Source organism: Lytechinus pictus, chromosome 16 (genome assembly GCF_037042905.1).
Source record: "Lytechinus pictus isolate F3 Inbred chromosome 16, Lp3.0, whole genome shotgun sequence".
NCBI classification, from domain to species: Eukaryota; Metazoa; Echinodermata; class Echinoidea; order Temnopleuroida; family Toxopneustidae; genus Lytechinus; species Lytechinus pictus.
This window is the reverse complement of record NC_087260.1, coordinates 24439452-24459729: the sequence shown is the minus strand read 5'-3', so window position 1 is coordinate 24459729 and position 20278 is coordinate 24439452. Positions and strand designations below refer to the sequence as shown.

General features: G+C 36.5%; 1 protein-coding gene across 1 annotated transcript in view; it reads left to right on the top strand.

Moving 5' to 3' along the window:
* The window catches only part of LOC129279534 (anosmin-1-like), a 38152-nt gene extending 18099 nt beyond the window's left edge, over window positions 1–20053 (top strand). The window contains exons 9-14 of the mRNA XM_064110961.1: window positions 921–1171; window positions 2069–2125; window positions 11113–11281; window positions 17425–17642; window positions 18198–18339; window positions 18706–20053. Of these exons, the coding sequence (XP_063967031.1) occupies window positions 921–1171; window positions 2069–2125; window positions 11113–11281; window positions 17425–17642; window positions 18198–18339; window positions 18706–18863 (995 nt within the window). The 3' untranslated portion in view covers window positions 18864–20053. The remainder of the gene's footprint in view (window positions 1–920; window positions 1172–2068; window positions 2126–11112; window positions 11282–17424; window positions 17643–18197; window positions 18340–18705) is intronic.
* The last annotated feature ends 225 nt before the right edge of the window (window positions 20054–20278 follow it).

Sequence of the window (20278 nt, the reverse complement as noted above, 5' to 3'; positions counted from 1 at the left end):
ATTCATGAAGTCCTACTCAGTAACTTAGAAACGGCTTAATGAAACAGTCAACAATAGCCAGTAAGTCTGCATCACTAAGCAATGATTCTATATTTCCTAATTCTTCTATTATATTAAACTGTCAATTCATTTGATAGAGAAAATTTTCATCCGTTGCGGATGATCAAATTAAATGATGTTTAAATGGGGTGGTCTAGTGGTTACAAATCTTGTCTTTCAATGAGAGAGACGGGTTTGAATCTCGGCCACGGCGTGTTTTCCTTCAAGAAATTTATCCAAATTGTGCTGCACTCGACCCAGGTGAGGTGAATGGGTACCCGGCAGGATTAATTCCTTGAATGCACCAAGCGCCTTTAGCAGCTGGAGCAACAGCCAGGGTAATATATAGTGCGCCATTGAATAGGAAACTAGATAAATCGGCGCCTCATAAATGCTATATATTGTTATTATTATTAAACTTCTACCAACCCAACAGTATTTATGGCAACCTTTCATAATAATAATAATAATAATATACAGTTCTTTTATAGCACATATGACATGAATAATGTCTCTATGAGCTTCCAAAGGACTTGGATATTATTACCCCAGCTGTAGCTTGGCAGCCGTAATTACTCAGATTACAGGGCACACGCATTTCAATGAATAAATTCCTGCCAGGTACCCATTCACCTCACCGGGGTTGAGTGCAGTACAATGTGGATCAATTACTTGCTGAAGGAAACTACGCCATGGCTGGGATTTGAACCCATGACCCTCTGTTTCAAAGTCCGGAGACAAATCCACTGTGCCACAACGCTCCACATCCACTCACCCACTTTCATCCACTCCTGTGGACTTTCTCAAGCCAAGTGATCAGTCATACATGATGCTCCCTAAGCTCTGTGACTCTGAATTCATTCATTTCTCTTATTATTCAGATGGCACTGGAGGAAAGTTAACGCAGACCTACGTGCATCCAAAGGTGACGGCGCCCTCTGGGAAGATGCCCGGCCCTCCTGGAGACCTCACCCATAACTCCCCCTACTGGGACAATGGCACACTGAAGGTTCGTCTGACATGGCAGAAACCTAAAGGTTTTGAGCTGACCATTGATCGGTTCACTATTCATTGGGAAGCGACGGTCTGTTCATCAGAGAGTGGGCAGGAAGAAGGAGAGGCTACAAGCTATGTAAGTTGACCTTTGACCTTTCATCGTCCAGTTATTCCATGAGACAGTATTCTTTCTTATCTTTCTTAGTTTGTGTTTTATTGTTTATTTTTTCTTCATGTAATTCTCTCTATCATTCGTTCTTCCTTTCCTTCTTTTTATCTTTAATTCTCTCTATTTTCTGATTTCTTTCTACTTTTCTTCCTGTATTTCCTTTTTCCATCCCTCTGTACTTGCCGTCTTTTATTGTTCCTTCCTTTCTTTTCTCCTTTTTTTCCTTCCTCTCTGTTTTTTATCTTTTTTCTTTTCTTCCTTCCTTTCTTTCTCTCTCTCTCATTCTTCTTTCATGTTTCCTTTTCTTTCTTAGTTTCTTCTTTTCTTATTTTTCTTATTTTTTCTCTTTGTTTCCTTCTATTTCTGTTTTTGGGGTGTGATTGTTTCTTCTTAGTGCTGTGGAAAATGTGAAAGAAAGTTAATAATTTTATTGTTTTTTTTTGCAGGAAGATTTAGGAAAATATATATGGGAGTGTCTGTGTATTAATTTCATCAGATGAATGACAATAATTATTCACAAATGTGATTACTATTTCATTGATCTGTTGTAAAAAAAAGGCAATCATCTATTCTTTTTCCTCTCTTCTATCGATTAGCCTGTAGAATTATATTCCATCATAAAAATTAGATACTTCTTTGTAAATTCTTCATTGCTCTATCTTGATCTCTATCTAACAATGATTTACATTCAATTTACATATGTATTTCTATTTAGAAGATTGACTCTTTTCTAACAATATCTCGATGTATTACCTTCGTTCATCATCTCTAATCATTTTCTCAAGTTGAATTTTACCTTGTTTATCTACCATGCTTTCTTTATTCATTCAAATCATTTCTCTCTATCTGCTTCGGGGGAAAAAGGGCTTTTTAAGCAATGACATTTATACGCCCTATCGTCAGAAAGCGGCGACCACACACGTAAGTTTCCCCTCTCCTCCCTATCCTTCATCCCTACAGGTTGTGCCTGTTTGCCTGAGGATTCCTGCACGTTGGTCCCCCACCCACTCTCACCCTTCAACCACCCCACCCATGGAGTGGCATGCACCTAACACCCCCCTTATCCATACCATTGCCTAAATGGTTACTTTTAAATACATATTTTTCTCTTGTTCTTGCCATAGTTTTACTTATATCAAGTTTAACACAGATGATGAGGAAAAAAAATTATTGAATGACATAGATCTATTGCCATTAGACATTGAGTACTGGTAAAGAGACATAAATGCATGTCAATCCCAATCTTCAAGGCTCTAACTACACGTACACGAAGGGGGTTCAAAATAACTAATTAGAAATAAAAAGAGCTTTAAAAGTTTCAGAAAATAGAGGATTTTGAAGTGCTCTTTCGTTGAACTTTACTATTTATCAATTACTCCTCGTGTGCAATTTTCTTATCTTTGTTTTGAGCGATAACTGGTACTTGGGTAAAAGCAATCTAAACCTTTGTATATGTAAAACATGTACCAACCAGGGAGCTATAGGTACCCCAAACAATTCAGTTTTTGGCATGTGCCTTCATTATCACCTCAATCTGCATGCCATCCAAGACAATTATTACTGCATCTACATTTCTTCATGCATTTTATGTTTAAATCATACATGGATAATAAACAAACTAGGTCGTCTCTCCTATTTTATTCCACATGGGATCTCTTAAATTTAGAATATGTAAAATCTCCTTCCCTATTTTTATTAGTATTTTTTGTTTCTTGATAGGATTTCTGCTGTTCATACTCACATTGAATGCTGTGGGTGTATTCTAACCACTAACCTCTGCAAAAAGATAGATTCTATTATTACGATAACTTAGCATCTTGCATGCCAGTTATATTTTTTTTCAGCTGTAATGTAAAAAAATGTAAGAAAAACACCTTGTGCTGTTTTTCAAAGGAGTACAATAAACTCTGTACAGAGAGTCTGAAGGGACTCGATAATACATGCCTCTAGGATTCTTAATTGCGATGCATTTTGGCAATTAGAACACTATTCTTCATTGTTTTTATTTTCACACCACTTTTTCATTTGATTACACAATATTCTCTTTGAATATTTTATTTTTAAAGTTACAATGAGTAATATGAATAGAACAATAATGAGCAAAGTGTAAGACCATTTCCAACGGGACTGTGTTGATTTTCACACTCCTCTCCTAGTGGCGAACAAGAATTCTATCCCGTAATGTGGAAGTAACTTTGTGAATTTTCAAAATATTTGTCCTGGTTCACTTTTCTTTTACCCCTGTTATCTCTTCATCAAATATCTAATCCATGTTGATAGTGCATATTTTTATCTTATACGAATATCGAGTATCATTCTGTGATGTTGTTTCTGATAGGCTGTCCTGTATTTCGGTAACCTTACATGTATATGTTATGAATTGCATCTATCCTACCACTTTATATTTGAACACATTTTTTTTAAAATACAGATTAGGGGTAGATGGAATAAGAGAATGTTATAAAAAAATATTTAGAAGACGAGTTCGTTAATAACGAGGTCAGTAATAATATTTTAAATTTTTGCTCAAAGCATCTCTTGATAAAGAATCATTTGTTATCACTCACTGTTCTAGAAATCTCAAATAAAGGCTTCTGGAATTTAATGTCCTCTATAGGTAAAAAAAATTACAGGGGGGCTGAGGGTGATTTAGCCCCCCTCCCCCCCCCCCCCCCGAAATGCTCAAAAGAGCACTGGAAATCCCCATTCACCACAATGTTAAAGTTTATCCAATTTTACAGAGTTAGGCAGCAAGTTGTGAGAAGTAGCCCCCGAAAATATTTTTTTTTAAATAAATTTTTGGCTGGCCTCCTATATATCATGGATGTAAGCACTGATTTTAGAATTTTGTGGAAAGGAGGGGAGGGGGGGTTAAGGGCCTGGCAGCACCAATAATTTGTCAAAAAATGTAAATGAAGGTCTGGTATCCGTGCAATCTTTTCCTAGTTGGAGTACTTGTAGTACATCTAATTTTACTTTTTCTTCATTTATTTCATCATTTTAGGATACTACCAGATGCCCCCTCTCTCTCTAAAAGAAAGAAAAAATGGTAGAATTATAATAATTAAACTGCATGCAAGTGTTCTTTTGTCCTTAGGAATTATATATTCTGCAGTTAAAAATACAATAAAGGAGAAGTTTAAAAGAATGAATGGATGTTTGTTAAGAGGATGGTTTAATACTGTGGGAAAATAAAAGCTAAGCTCTTAAAATAATCATGGAACCAGTCAACTGTTTGTCATGTCACAGCTTAACGGTAGTCAGAAGAAAAAGAATGATTGAAATATCAATCGATAAAGCATATTCCACGGTGCTTAAGATTTGATTATAGGGGCTGTCAGGCGGTGTTTGCTCAGCCCCCACCCATAAAAAAAAAACCCTTGGAAGAAAAGAATGGGTGGAACAAGCATGGGTGGAACGGCAAGGGCTGGGGTATCGTGACATGGTATTCAAGACAACCGACCTTCAGCCCCATCTAAAGCTGCGTCAAAGAATATTGCATCTAAATCCTCGCCATTACTCTATTAATGTTCTGCTCCGTGAATTAAGGATGAATAGATCCCGATCTCTCTACTTGATGCCCTGAGGGGTTTTTCCATTGCCTGGTCTGTGCTCTTCTGAAGAAGCCCTTTTGAGCAGGCTTAATCCCGTTGTATTAAGCCTGTAATCCCTTTCTGTGAGAGCCCTTTTTCAAATCTCCCAATATTCAATGGATAAATGCGCACAGGTAGACTTAGTGAAAAGAGACTTTAATTATTGCTTTCCTTTTAAAATGAAAATTATGATTATTTATTGTTAATGAAAGAGGAATGCCATTTAATTTAATTACATGCCTTTCATTGCATTTCTTAACGTTGTATTAGGGGGTGGGGGGTGGGGGGGGCTGTGAACCCAAATTTCATTAAATCTACGAGTTCCATACTTATGAAGGTCTGGCAATCCGTGGCATGTATTAGAGTCTGAATAGTCAGACTAACTACCTCCAAAAAGTAATTTAATTCTATTTCGTATTCCTGTGAGATTGTCATTTGGTTGAAATGACATAAATGATCTAGTTTTCTTTATCCATTTATAATCCCTTTTTAATACCTTCTGGATTTGATGCTAAGCCACCATCTCCTTGGTTCCAGAAAGTTTTTAGTTCAAGCTGTTTACTTTGATTAATGCCCTTCTTGTACTAAAGCCAGTTTGCATTTGATGTGGAGGGATAATGTAAAATCAGTGTTTTCAGCTGTAATGAAAAATAATTTTCTTCATATTTGAATTTTCCAACCTTGCCCATAAGAGTGTAACGTCTGTGAACTAATGATCACAACAAAAATGGCTCACGAGTGAAAACCTACCAAAACGGGTAAAATTTCAGGTTTGTGGAAAAAGAATGTCTTCCTGTGCGGGAGAACTGTGTTTTTGTGAAACCTTATTTGTGGAAGGGTGGGGGATGAGGGAAAAGTCCGAAGAGAGAATAATGAATTTGTCTCCTGTATCATACACGTATGCAATGCGCGACACTAGCACTGGTCCTACGGTCCCAGACCGGTAAAAATTGCTGTCGGGCCAGTAACTTTTCAGAAAAAGCCAGATTTACTGGTCCGACATGACCAGTAAGATTATATATCTAACTGATACAAAATATGTTTTCTTCTCTTTTCTAAATTATAAAAATGGCTCTGGCGTCTCTAAAAATGGCTATCATGAACTGGGTTGTGTGTGTGTACTGTTTTTTTTGCGGGGGGAGGGGTAACAATAAGCAATAAAAGACAGCAAAATAAACTTGAGTCTTTTTTATATTTTTCTTTATTTTTTGGGACCAGTAAATTTTAGGTTTGGACCAGTAAAAAATGGAAAAATTGGGTATGTACTGGTCCGACATGATCAGGTTGGACCAGTAGAAAAAAGGGTTAGTGTAGAGCCCTGAGTCGTATGTCTTCTCTAAATTCTCCTAAACTACTAATGATGATCCTTTCATGCTGGGTGTAACTAGCATGAATTGATATCTCTGTGTACTTGTACATTTTGCTTTAATTTTTTTTGCAATGTATGAAATACTTATAATGGAAGGAAAGATATATTTGCTCCTATTAGACCATGCAATCTTTTGTATATTTTCTTTGGCACTGCGCCCATGGCAATGAACTGTTAATGATTTGGATATGATAGACTAGACGGACTGACTCATGTATCGAGGCATTAATCAAAATTGATAGTCGTTTGGCAGAATAGACTTGTTGAGACTCCTTTAGAATTAAAACTAATAAACCATGAATAGTTCTGAAACGCTGAATGGGAGCGATGGTGATTTTTATGTGTTTTCATGCAGGGGCCAAATGATCGGAAATTGGAAGAGATTTGGATATGATATCATAGCATCTGAAGCCTGTTGGCGTGCATTCAAAGCTAATCTGATCAAATGTTTCGTTTCTGGGGCAAAGTTTTTACTATATACTCTGATGTTTGTCATATAACTTTGGTATGTTTTCTAGATCTTGGTAATGGACTTGATTACAAATACATGACAGTATAGATCTGGGGGGTGTTTCATAAAGATTTAAGTATGACTTAGAGCCGCACTTAAATGGCAACGCATACACGATATGAGACGCACAATCCTATTGATCAATACGCAGTAGTGTGCGTCTTCTTGGCATGGTCTGACCAATGCAGCCATGCCTTTTATAACGCATACAACAAGGCAATGTAAGTGCAACTCTAAGTCGTACTTAAATCTTTGTGAAATACACTTACATGTAGGAGACTTTCAACCCCTAAGCCAGATCTTGTAATCACCCATAGTGACATCATGCCATCCTCCAATTGAAATGGATTTCCTCTTGCATATCAGTGCAAAGCATAATACATTTGTTTTATGTTGTACACAATTAATCATTCAAGTTGGTCTGTCTTGACTTGAGCTTTCATGGGATGTAGATGACAATTCGCTGTTACCAGACTCAATGGCCCGAATTCACAAAGGTGGTTTTGAAAACCCACGGTTGAGTCCATGGTTTATGCAGATTTCCTGTATAAATTACGCTTATTGCAGCGCGTATCGGGCGTTGTGGCGTGCGCCTGTAATCCAAGCTATGTGGGGAAGTTACAAATTGATGCAGAGGTTCGAGGTTCGAGCCCCGGTCACGTCTTTCGGATGGTGACGTTAAAGGTCGGTCCCAGACGTAAATAATCATATCTGATTGATACACGTCTGACAAAACTCAAATACACACACACGTATCGGGCGCGTGTATAAAAAATACCCAATGCTGATGCGCGCTTTTGTCACAGTGCGCCAAATTGACGCCTGTTACCATGGTTAGATACGCTATTTTATTCATGAGTCTACTGTTTGAAGAGTGGTCTCATGAATAAAAAACTGTGGACTCATGAATAAAATAGCGTATCTAACCATGGTAACAGGCGTCAATTTGGCGCACTGTGACAAAAGCGCGCATCAGCATTTGACATTTTTTAATATACGTGCTACAATAAGCGTAATTTATACAGGAAATCTGCATAAACCATGGACTCAACCATGGGTTTTCAAAACCACCTTTGTGAATTTGGGCCAATGAAAGCAATGACAATCCCTATAATGTATCAGCAAATATGGGCTCAGCCAATCGTACCACCCTATCAAATCAGATCTTATTTTTCAGAAATTTTGACTTTTTATTTGAGGAACTTGTAGAAATATTATGCATCATTGTGATATCTGTATAAATAATCAGTTAAGCATGCATTTTACTAACACCAAAGTGATTTACTAGCATTTACAGCATGTTGCTATATGCATGGTGTACTAGATGTTAAGCATGAACATAACATTGCATATTAGACAAGAGTTAAAGATAGAGGGGGGGGCAAAGAAGACAGGGACAATGGAGGGGAGGGGAATAGATGAAGAGAGAGGGAGAGAGAGAGAAGAGATAAAAATGTCTGAAACTAAGATTTAAAAACTTTGGAAGACTTAGGAATTTTTTTAACAGAAAGAGACATTGCTATGCGCAAGGATATATAGGATTTGGTTAAGGCGCTTAAAATATTGACATGAAGATTACAGTTTAAAGCTGATTGCACATAATCCAATTCAAAATGTTAACAATCTTCGTGGATTCTCATCAGTTTTATATTCATTGCTCATTTTTACATTTTATAAAGCAGAGCTAGATATAGCTTGCCTTAACTTACTTTGGGTTGGGTGTATAACTTCATCTGGGTCTTGTTACAAAAAAGTTGGTGATTAGTCTTACGCTTGATTTTCATGATTATGCATTATAGTCAATGCAATCGTAAGAAAAATTCTACAATGATAACTGTTGCGGGTCCCTGAACTGATCGCAATTCAACCATAGAGACAAATTTCACTCCTTGTTTGTATTCTGACCATTAATTTTAATTCCGCTATTAATTAGATTGACATCAGTTGGCAGCTTTTCTTTACAACCAATAATGATATCAGAAAAAATGTTTAAAATGTCCTATCATATGTACACACAATAATAACTATTTGGCATTTTATCATTCTGTGGAGGAATTGATTTACTTGAAATAAACCCGTTTATTTTGTTGTAGCATTGGTGTGAAAATTATACCTGTTTTATTCAAAGATTTATATGCAGATACCTGCTTGCATGCATGTTTTCAGTTCATGGAATATTGCTTTATTTTGCATGAATATTACATTTATTTAATAAAATCATGCATCCTTTTCTTTCATAGGTTTTTATTTGGTGCATGAACTATTTTTCAATTAACTGGTATTATTCTGTTCTTTAATTATTGATTTATGATCTGCTCTATTTAAATATATAGAGAAAATAATATGAAATATTAGATATAAGATATAATGAGAATATGAGATATTAGATTAAACAGGAGATAATCAGACCTTATTATTTTTTAATTGGCTGACTTTTAAGTTGTAGACTGCTTTTAATTTCACAATATTTCTAGAATGTTAGTGTTATCATTTGGCACTTGTGTTGGTAGATGTGTTCACATTTGAATTGATGTACTTTCTGATGATGTGTTGACACTGTACACAAACACTATTCTAAATATTGATCATTTGCTGTGTACCATTTCATATCACAATACACAATCTATTCTTTATCCTATGTGCACATTTGCTGAGATTAAAATATGGTCACAAAAACTTCTAAGTATTGTAATGAAAAAGACAGAAGTTAATGAATCCTCTGTTTTTGCATGTGATGGTAGCATAAGAACTGGGGTCCGTAGCAGCCATGAAACAACTTTATTTTCAACCAATGAAAAGCGTGCATTGGGGAATTGCGCTTGATTTTTGTAGTTGTCTCTGCTAAAGACCCCAGGTCAAACTACCAAACAAACTTTTCACCAACCAATTATTTGGCCATCGTTATATTTGTGAAGAATATATTATCTGTGCCTTTAATTATTTCTAGCTTGTTTTTAGCTTGGATTATTTTTTTTAATGAGTGCACCTCTGAATATGAAATGACTATAAAGAGGGCGCCATATTAATGCTGTATATTATTATTATTCATACAAAGACTGCATGTTTTGGCTTTATAGAGGCTAGATATTGAGCATGTACATGCATGATGGTTGACATGTAGTACGTACAACATGTAGTTATCTCATAAATGATCTGTCAGATTGATTTTGGGTGTAAAATATCAATTTGTTATAAAATTACTGCCAATGGAGTAAAAGTCTCTGAATCTTTGGAGAAAACAAATCTGAACCAATCTGACTTGTTCACCCTAGCAGGATTGATCCCCCAATATAGTTTGAAGAATGATAACATAGGTTTTATATATATATATATATATATATATATATATATATATACTCATGAGGCAAAGTGGTAATGCATTGTACTTAGTTCCAACAGTTTATTTTGAATTCCAAATTTTCGACGTTAAACATACGTCTTCCTCAGGGATACAATAAAGCTCACAGAGACAAGAACTGAAATAACGTAATATCGTTATATATATACTCATATATATATACTCAACATTTATAACGCGCTTTTCCCACATGGCCCATAGCGCTCACAATTTCAGTTAACTTATTTATACAAACAAAAAATCAGAATGACATATTAAATGAAGGCAGTTGCCTAGAACAAAAGGGTTTTAAGGGACTTCTTGAAGGACTCAATTTTTGGGGATTTTCTTATTGTGAGAGGGAGTTTGTTCCATTCCATTGAGGATGCAACAGTGAATGTTCTATCTCCGGTCTGTTTTCTTTTCGTTGGATATGTTAATTTAAGTGGGTCTTCAGAGGATCTAGTTCTTCTACCTGGGACATAAATTTCTAAACAATCAGACAAGTATTAGAGAGTCAATATGATCTAGCTTTCAAATAGGTGATTCAAGGTTTATGTGGGTTTGCGGGTGGGGAGGGGTGTGAAACATGTGACTCAATGATGAGTTTAATAAGGGTTTTTATCCCTCACTGGTTTGTTTTATTTTGAAAGCCAAACATAAGGTTACACTGTATATTGTTACAAGCAAGTAATAGATTTCTTTCCTGTTGTTTTCTTCTTCTTTCTTTCTTTTTTCCTTGTCACTTGAAAGTCTGCCACCCCCCCCCCCCCCCTTTCCGTGTAGCAAGACTCCTGCTATCAAGAGTTCTCATCATTACTATTCTCCTCACACACCTGGGGCCCGTTTCATAAAGACTTACAATTATGGTTACTTTTACATTATGGCAACTACCATGGAATCCTTGATTTTGATTGGCTGCTGAGCCCTGTTACCATGGTAGTTGCCATAATGGCAAAGTTTCAACAGTTGCAAGTCTTTTAATATGAAACAGGTCCCTGACAAACCAATCGGCACCAAACGATGCACATGACTCCCTATAGAGTCAAATCAAATATATTAAGTGTTAATATATTTCTATATCTTTATCTTTCACAGGACACATCGTTCGAGCTGTATGATCTGTCATTTGATTGTACATATGAAGTCTGGGTAAGACCAGTTTACGACCATGGTTGGGGTCCGTTTGATTCAACCATCCAGATCCTGACCCCTCCCTGTACAGAGGTCATCTCCAGAGGGCCAAGGCCGACCTGTCCTACACCAAGTAAGTTCTAAAGATATTTCCGGGAAAAAAATAATATACAGTGTATACAGCGGGTATTCATACTTGTGGATTAACCGTAACTTAGTAACAGAACCTATATTCTTTGCAAGAAACTTAACCAAACGTCTAATTATCAAGTTTGATTCTTGCAAATCACTGTCATTTTCTGAGTGGAATTTTCTATATATATTTTTTTATCAGAATTTCTGATAATTTACATACCGTCTGAATTATTAAAAATCTTAAATTGTTCAATTACTAAATATCACATATCATCTTTTAATTTTCAGCATTCAATTACAGATATTCCTTAAATGATCCCTATATTTTATAAGTCTTGTTATCTCATATCCTACATTTTAGATTTTTTTCTTGATATACAATTTAAGAAAGGAGTTTATTAGCCAATAGTATCTAGGATTCTTGGCGAAGCCTATGACTTACATGTAGGATGATTGAAGACATCTACTTTCTCATGTTCCTTTTTTAATATACCTTTAAATGTCCCTTTTTATATCTGTTTTTAATAACCCCCTTTTTGAATTTCCATTTTAAACATCACTTTTTAATATGCCTTTTTAATTCAATTTCTTTGGTAAAAAAGGAAGACTGAAAATCAATGGAAAAAACCCTTCATTTTTAAGCAATAAAAGAGATAATCTTGCTTAAAATGGGTGGCATTCATCTAAAGCCACCACCCCCTTCCCCAATCCGAATCCGCAGTTAGAATGCTATAAGAGGGTCATTAGTATTTAAGGATAGACCGAATGGAAGGATCAGGTGCTTGGGAGACATCTGTACATCAGAGATCAGTAATTCCTTGAATAAGGAATACTTCATCTCGAGTTGGCAGTAGTGGAAGCACCTCTTTTGGGGATGGAAGTAAGAAAGGGGGCGATTAGTAACCCAGGTTGAGGGCTTTAAATATTCCAATTTTTTTTTCAATTGGACATAGCTGACGGCCCCTAGGGCCAATATCCTCTTGGTTGGACAAAGGGCTGTGATTTCTGAGAGTAGGGGTATTAAGTAGGAGATTAGTCCAGATTTCACCTCTTTACCTTTATAATACAGACATAGATTAGGCCTTTTGTAAACTCTCCGAGTCTTTCTCTCTAAACTTCTTCACCTCCACCTCTCTCTTTCTTTCTCTCTTCCCCTCTTTCATGCTATTTTATAGACCCCGTTTATACATGCTAATACCATATTTATATGATAATATTCACTGATGAACATCGATAAGCATTTTTCAAAACCCGGCCTGTTTCACACGCCTCAGAATGCTGTGATTCCATCTTAGACTTAGCGTGGACATGGACAGGGGTCACTCAGTATATGTGCAGTAATCTACTCAGCCATTTGCCAGTTATCTAAGAGAAAATTATTTAATTCATCTACCATTCTAACGTATTTAAACTAAAAAATGAAATCACCTTCACAAGGAGCATATTCATAAAAAATACCATTACTTTGGTGGGATACCTGGCATAGATGACCAGGTATCCCACCCCCCTCCGCCTCTCCTCTGTCCTTCTCTGCCTCTCCTATCTCCCTCTCGTCTCTCTCACTTCTCACTCTTCATGTTACTCTAGGATAATATTCCGCTTTCATATTGCACTATTATACATCAGTACAACTCTTCAAAGTGCTTTACAGATAAAAACTATCATTACCCTGGTCATCAGTCCCTAGCATGCCCGCACACAGTGTATGCACTTTCTCCACTTAGAGTTTGAGGACTCAATTGCTATGCAAACCACAACCCCCCCCCCCATCCCCCATCTTAAAGGTTACCCATTTACACCTAGGTAGAGATTCCTAATCTTATCATATATTCATGCTATGACGTCCTCACTCTTCGTACCTTCCCCTTTTATCAATTCCTTGTTACTCTCCCCTCTTTCTTTCTTTCTTTCCTCTAACTTTAAACCGCTTTTCCCCAAGGTGAGTGCTCTGTATAAAGAAGAGATAATCATCAATTGGCTGGATTAGTATCCTTCCATTCTTCCTATTGAGAACTCTGTTGCTCAATGGTCATATCTCTCTCACCCCCCCCCCCTTCTTTCTTTTATCTCAATCTCTCATTCCCTTGCCTTCATCTTTCTATTTTAAATCTTTGTCTATATCTTTCTCTCTCACTCTCTTTCTCTGTTCATCTTTCTATCTCAGGGCCGCTGTACCTACCTTTCTCCTAACTGTCATTTTCAGTCAGATAGCTCACATCCCCTTCTTTCTATCCCTCTATCTTTTTGAATCACATCTCTTCCTTCCATAATGTACCCCCTCTTCCTCCCAACTTGACTCTGCTTATCATACATTCTCTGGCCCGTATTCTAGAGTCGGTTTAACTTAGACCATGGTCTAACTCTGTGCTAAAATTATGGGAAGCCAAATGTATCAATATTTGTTTACAGTAATTGTTTCTCATATTACTCATGTTTACTGTGCTCATTACTATTTCTTTAATGGTGAAGATAGTTGTCATACTTATCCTTCCCAGGCAGTTATAATGTTTTGGGAGTCAAATGAGTTGATACATTGAACCTCTACTGTTAGAGATTTATGTAACAACTGGCTTTCCATAGTTGAACCACAACTTAAAACCAGAGTTTAATTTAAACCCGAGTTCAGAATACGGGCCCCTGTCTCTATCCTGTCCAAATACCCTCTCTTTATCTTCCTCACTCCCTGTCTCTTTTCTCTGCATCTCACCCTTCCACAATATCCTCTACCCATCCCTCTCTCCCATCTTCTTTTCTAAACTTCTCTCTTATGTGATACCTATTTTTCTTCTTCATCACCCCTCCTCCCGCCCGAGCCCCTTCATTTCCCCAATGCATTCCTACCTATGAAGTGTTACAAGTTACCTAACAAGCTTCCGATTGTTGGGTGCTTGTCTAATCTTTTCATGGTGTGGTGTATCTCTTCCTCGTGAGGTGCAAGTAACCGCAGGAATTTGTTGTATGCATTCCTAAACTATGCCATTGTCATTGAATATACTTGCAGCACATGCATACATGTATAAATAGACATGTAGTTAAACTTGCAAAGTCGACCTACCAAGTCGAGGCAATTTTTCACACCAGATTATGCAAAATGTATTTATATCCTATTCTTAGTCAAAAATTTTCCTAAGTTGAACAGAAGTGTTCCCAAAAGAATTGAATTAATAAAGCAGAGTTAGTTTAAGCATAATTCTGCAATGTTGCAATGATATTGATATAATTATCACATATGTATGGGGGGGGGGGGCACCTGTGTGTTTAGTACCTACAAAGTTTACACAAATCATTCACTTCTCAATGTTTGCCCTTATCTTCTTTCATATTGCCTTTTCTCTCCTTTTGATATTCCTCCAGCTTCTGAAATATTAAAAGGAATGTGCACATGATCATTTGTTTGGATAACTTATGCATAGAACATCTTAATCGTACAATAGCCGAACAGACATTTCAGTGTCATGAAAATGCATCCAACTCCAGCTTATTCATTTTACCTAAGCTATTCAGATATTAAAAGGGAACAACCTTCTAGAAAGCTTTGCCCTCTTCAAAGCTTAATTTCTTACAATGAAGTTCTGGCTAGATCCAACAAGCTTTGTATTATCACCCGTGATGTGACATGCTATGTAGTGGTCCATGTTCCCGTGGTAACGCGAATGGTGCCATTTTAGAACCCCTCCGTTGTTGTGTCTCCTTCTGATGGTAGTTGTTCCATATGTGTTTTTTTTAATCATATTTAAAATCTTTAACCATCAGCCTCGCTTGAAATACAATAATGCTCTACCCGATGTAGTTTTTCATGCAGTTGATATATCATGCTGAAAAAGATATTCATATAATTCTTTAAAAATTCGCAGTGTATAATGGTAGTGTTGTCATTTGTTGGGAGGGGGTTGGGTTGGTTACAGCTTTCTTGGCCTGTTCCATATATGGCAAATTCCATGGTAACAGGGCTCTGCAACAAGTCATAATAAAGGTCTCCATGGTAGTTGCATTGTGGCAAAGTTGCCATAATTGTAGGTCATTTATGAAATGGGTCCCTGATCTCTTTTTTATTGTTTCCAACTTGATAATTATCGCCAAATTATGTTCCAGTTACAAATACCTTTATGAACACCGCTAAATGATTTCATACCATTTATTGCTATGTATAAAAATTGTTTGTACGGCGATAGGAATGTTATTTGAGACCGTAGCATTAGGAAAGAAAAGGTCTAATTCAGTGAGATGCAAGGAACATTAGATCATCAAGGAATCACTTTAATGGTGCAATACTACATATACAGGTATATACGCATGAACCTAGCATCCATGCAGCACACATATATGTACATGTACCATGCAGTGCTTTGCATTGTTGAGATCTTTGATACGAGAAGAGTTCTTGGGAGGATCTGTAATACCATCTATCCTCTTTCTGAAATAATCTCCTTATCTTGCCCTCCACTATGCGCTCCTGATCCAACTATTGTTGATGCCCATACCCCATGTTAAGATAGCCCAGTCATTCAGGGGTGGGGTTTACGGGTCACGTACTCCCATACCCAACCCCAAGTGACTCGGGTGATTTGGGTATGGGTGATGGGTAAAAAGTTACAATTTTTTCAGATTTTCAAGGAATAAAGAAACCAGCGGCCTGTTTCTTAAGAGTTGTAACCATTCCATTATGGCAATTACCATAGTAACAGGGCTCAGTGGCCAGTCAAAATCAAGGTTTTAATATAAGTACAATACTGGCAAAGTTATAATAGTTATAAGTCTTGATGACATGTGGTCTCAAATTAGTGTAAAGGCAAACATGTATTTTTGTCTTTATTTTTTGGGGGGATATTAGGTAACGAACTACACCAATATATATTGCATTCAAAGTTAACTTTAACCAATATAGTAAGCGGTAAAGTCATTTGTAAGATGAATATCTTGTGTAATTTCAGTTTTCTTGCACTTCTGATTGCTTAGCCACTGTTTGTTTTATTTCGAAACTTTGGGAAGTGGGAAATAATGTTATTGTTGTAAATTTGAAGAGGAAATAGTGATCAATATAGATCCATAGAAAGCCTTTAACTGCTATAGGTAGAAGGGTAGAAGAAAGGGCGAGGTAATCCCTACAAGTGATGCGGTGTCCAGGTTTTTATTCCGTTGTGACTATTCTCGGAGGATATCGGGCCTGTTTTTCGTAGAACCTTAGAAAGGAAACACATCAGCGTTTTACAATGAAGTAAATGGACTGGATGATGGGATTGGGTCATTAACACTTTGAATGCTAAACCCAAGACGGTGCAGATAGGAAGCAGAGGGAGATAGGTAGTTAAAGGATCATAAGGGTTAATGAGAAGGCCAGAAGATACTTAGAATGGGATTGTTATAGAAGAGGTCTCAAGGGGGTGTGATAATGATGCTGTCTAGATTGCTTAGGATTTGCATACACAAGTCAAAAGTGTGGGGCTTGTTTTTCTCAACATGTAACCAATGGCAACAAGAGTAATTAATAATGTAGAGGAAATAGATGCCTGGAGTTCTTATTTTGTTGTGTTTAAGGAATAAATTTCCTGATATTTTGTAGCGATTTGCTGTGTTTCTTGTAGATGACTACCTCACAAATTGATCAATTGAGTGACAGGATTTTTCCATAGAACTGGCCTATACTTTGTTGAAATCTCTTCCCCAAAGATCAAAACTGAATCAAATTTGAAAATAATTATCATTCCCTGTTTTTCTCCCTTCATAATGCAAGAAAGTGTATACTTTCACTTTTAGTTGTGTGTGTGTGTGGGGGCGGGTTGAGCTCAACCTATTTTTTTTTTCAAACAAAAAATCTGAGCAATTATCCTATACTTGAACCCTGTAATAAAACTTATATTTAATTTTATGATTGTAATTATGAATTTGAAAATGCATTTTCTTCTCATTCTCGAGTGAAAAGAAAACTGAATGTGAATGTCTTATGAACAATTATGTTAATTTCATTCAATAATATTCAAAATCTATTTGGAAACACAAGGTGTTAGAGCATGAAGAGATTTGCACTATACAAGAAATGAATATTATATGTATTAATTATATTCAACGACCCTCCAAATTTGACTTTCCATGATTCACAATTGATTAATCCTATATTCCTTTTTTTTCTTATTTTCTCTTCAGTACCTGATATCCCAAGCGCCCCTATCAACATGTCCTACACCTACGGAATAGGGGAGACAGTGAGCGCTAACTTCACCTGGGCCCCTCCGACCCGGTCCCAGTACCCTCTTAGCGGATACCGGATTTACTGGGCCAAGGTCAAACCATCGTCGGGACTACCCCATGCTGCGTTACCCACCATTGAGAGAGAAGAGTTCATATCCACACTGCTCAGGGAGGTAGGTATCTGCTTTATCCCTTAGGGTGGGGTGGATGAGAGATGGAGGGGGGGTTTTAGTGGGTACTGAATCTGCTGGGCCAAGGTCAAACCTTTGTCAGGTCTATCCGATGCAGTCATAATTACCCCTTAGGGTGGGTTGAAGAAGGTGTATTGGGGGGAGGGGCATCCTGATGGTACTGGTATTGCTTCTTGGATGCTTCAGGGAAGTTAGTATCACCTTTACCTTCGGGTGGGGGAAGGGTCATGATACTTCTTATGAATTATCTTATTAGCTGCCCAGCAATTTTATTGATGGCTAACCTAATGAACCAATCTTTTGTCTTAGATTGCTGACTCTAAATTGTTTTGTTAGAACATAAGAAAGAATGAACTGTATTAGAATCCAAGTGGGTTGGTGAGATTCTTATGTGCAAGCATGCCAAATTCAAGGCCGTCTTTCCATCACTAACCTTGCAGTTGACTTCATTATATGATTATGAATCAAAGTCAAGGTTCCGAACTTTTAAGCGTTGAACTAATTTCTAATTGATACCCTTTTATTTTTCTTCTTCAGACTCAAAGATGGTATGTGATCAGAAACCTGACAGCCGGAGCGAGATACGTTGTAAAACTTCAAGCGCTATCCAGCATTGGAGGCGGAGCTAATGTGGCCGTTGACATCCAGACTCCCGACATTAAAATCAAAGTTAATACAGGTAAGATTAACATTTCATTTCTGATTATTACCTTAGCAATAATAGGGCAACTGCATAAGTTTTTGGATGGATTATTTTCTATATTTTGACAGTTTGTGTCAAGTCCAAAGGTAATTCATGGGAAGTGTTTTGCAGCATATGAAGGCTTTGCCTCTGTGTATTTTGCTGAAATATATAAATGTTTATTTGTATTATACCAATGATGAGCTGCTTTTTTCTGCTAATATATATTTTACATGTATGCTCTACATGCATACAATATTGACATGTGTATATTGTTTTCCTTGGATTATTGGCTTGTGAAATAAAGTTAAAATTAAATTTAATATTGATGTATTTGTTGTTGTTCATGTTTTCCCCATGCAGTATTACCCAGTGAGGATCCACATACATCAGATCCTAACCTCATTGAAGAGCCTTCCAGACCACAAGGAAACAACAGTGCAGCTGAAAGACTGGTGGGCTCCTATCTCATCCTCACTCTCCTCACGATACTGTGCTTATGTCACGTCATCCAAAGATGATAGTCCCCTGAGAAAGGATAACATTCAAGCATTATTTTTTTTCTCTCTCATATTTTACAAGTGTTGCCTTTTTTTGTTGTTGTAGCACTACTGAAATGTCTAAACAGTATTTATTATATATGATCAGATAGATCAGCTCTTCTCTGTACAAAGAAATTTTTTCACTGTAAAGTTATCTTTTATTTAATTTGTATTCATATACATTCATGTACTTATAAATATTTTTTGCAGGAAAAAATATGTGATGCAAAAGAGAAAAGTTATGATCATTGACGACATTACAGATCCGGGGAGGAAGTTTAGAATCAGATTTCTTGTTTTTTTGTTTTTGATAAATCGGCTGAAAAGACAAATTCAGGAATCTGCTAAGAAAAGTGCTTGATTGTCATTACTAAGACACTCGAGAATCAAACAACCTATCAACATATGAACTCAGTTTTGAACAATCCAAAATATTGTTCTGTGAATCATTTAAAGACAACATTAAGGGTATCGATAAAGGATTTATTTTCCTCTCAAATGTCAGATTTGTGACTGGCAGCGTGACAATCGTGTTTGTGTTATTTAAATTCACTATGTATGTTACTACCCTCATATGGTTTATGCTTGTAAAGTCACTGCCATTATTATATATTCTGTGATAGACATAAAATGTCTTTATTATCGAGCAGAGATTGTGATGTATGTATGCACAATTTTTGTTTAAATCGTCACCAAATTTGGAAGATGTCCCGTTTCATGTTTATTTCTGTCCTCTTTGTCTCTCTGTACTGCCTATTTCTCCTTCCCTCCCCCTTTTTTCTCTCTATTCTTTATTTTCCTTGAACTGTCATATTTGTTTGCCCCCCCCCCTTTCCCTCCCTCTCTCTCTCTCTCTCTCTCTCGTTTTTGCCTCCTCTCAACACTCCCCTCTCTCAAGTATTTTTCTGATCTTTTCTTTATACTTTTATTATTTCCCCTCTTTTTCTCTCTTATCTTTTCATTGTCTATACTATTATCTTTATCAGGAGTATGAAAATATTAGCTCATACAATCTTTCTAGCTCTGAATGCAGTAATGTCTATTTACCCTCCTTTTAAAGAATTGATCCTGATTTGTGATTATCTATGTCTATCTTGCTTCATGTCAAATCAATTATGTGATTCATACATGTATGTGATATATTATATTGAAACAATTCTGTGAAATTATGACTTGTGTACATGTATTTATTTAGCCCACTAATAAGATGTATGACTTGATGGCAAATGTGATGCCATTAAAATTGAAAAATCAGGGATTTTTTTTTTTTAGAAATAGATATTTTCTTTTTAATGTGAAATGGCTCTCTGTCAAGACAAGGTGTACAGACACATTACTAGCTATCATGTTTCTAACAGACTAGCATTATTTTTTTCTGTAATATATAGTTAAAT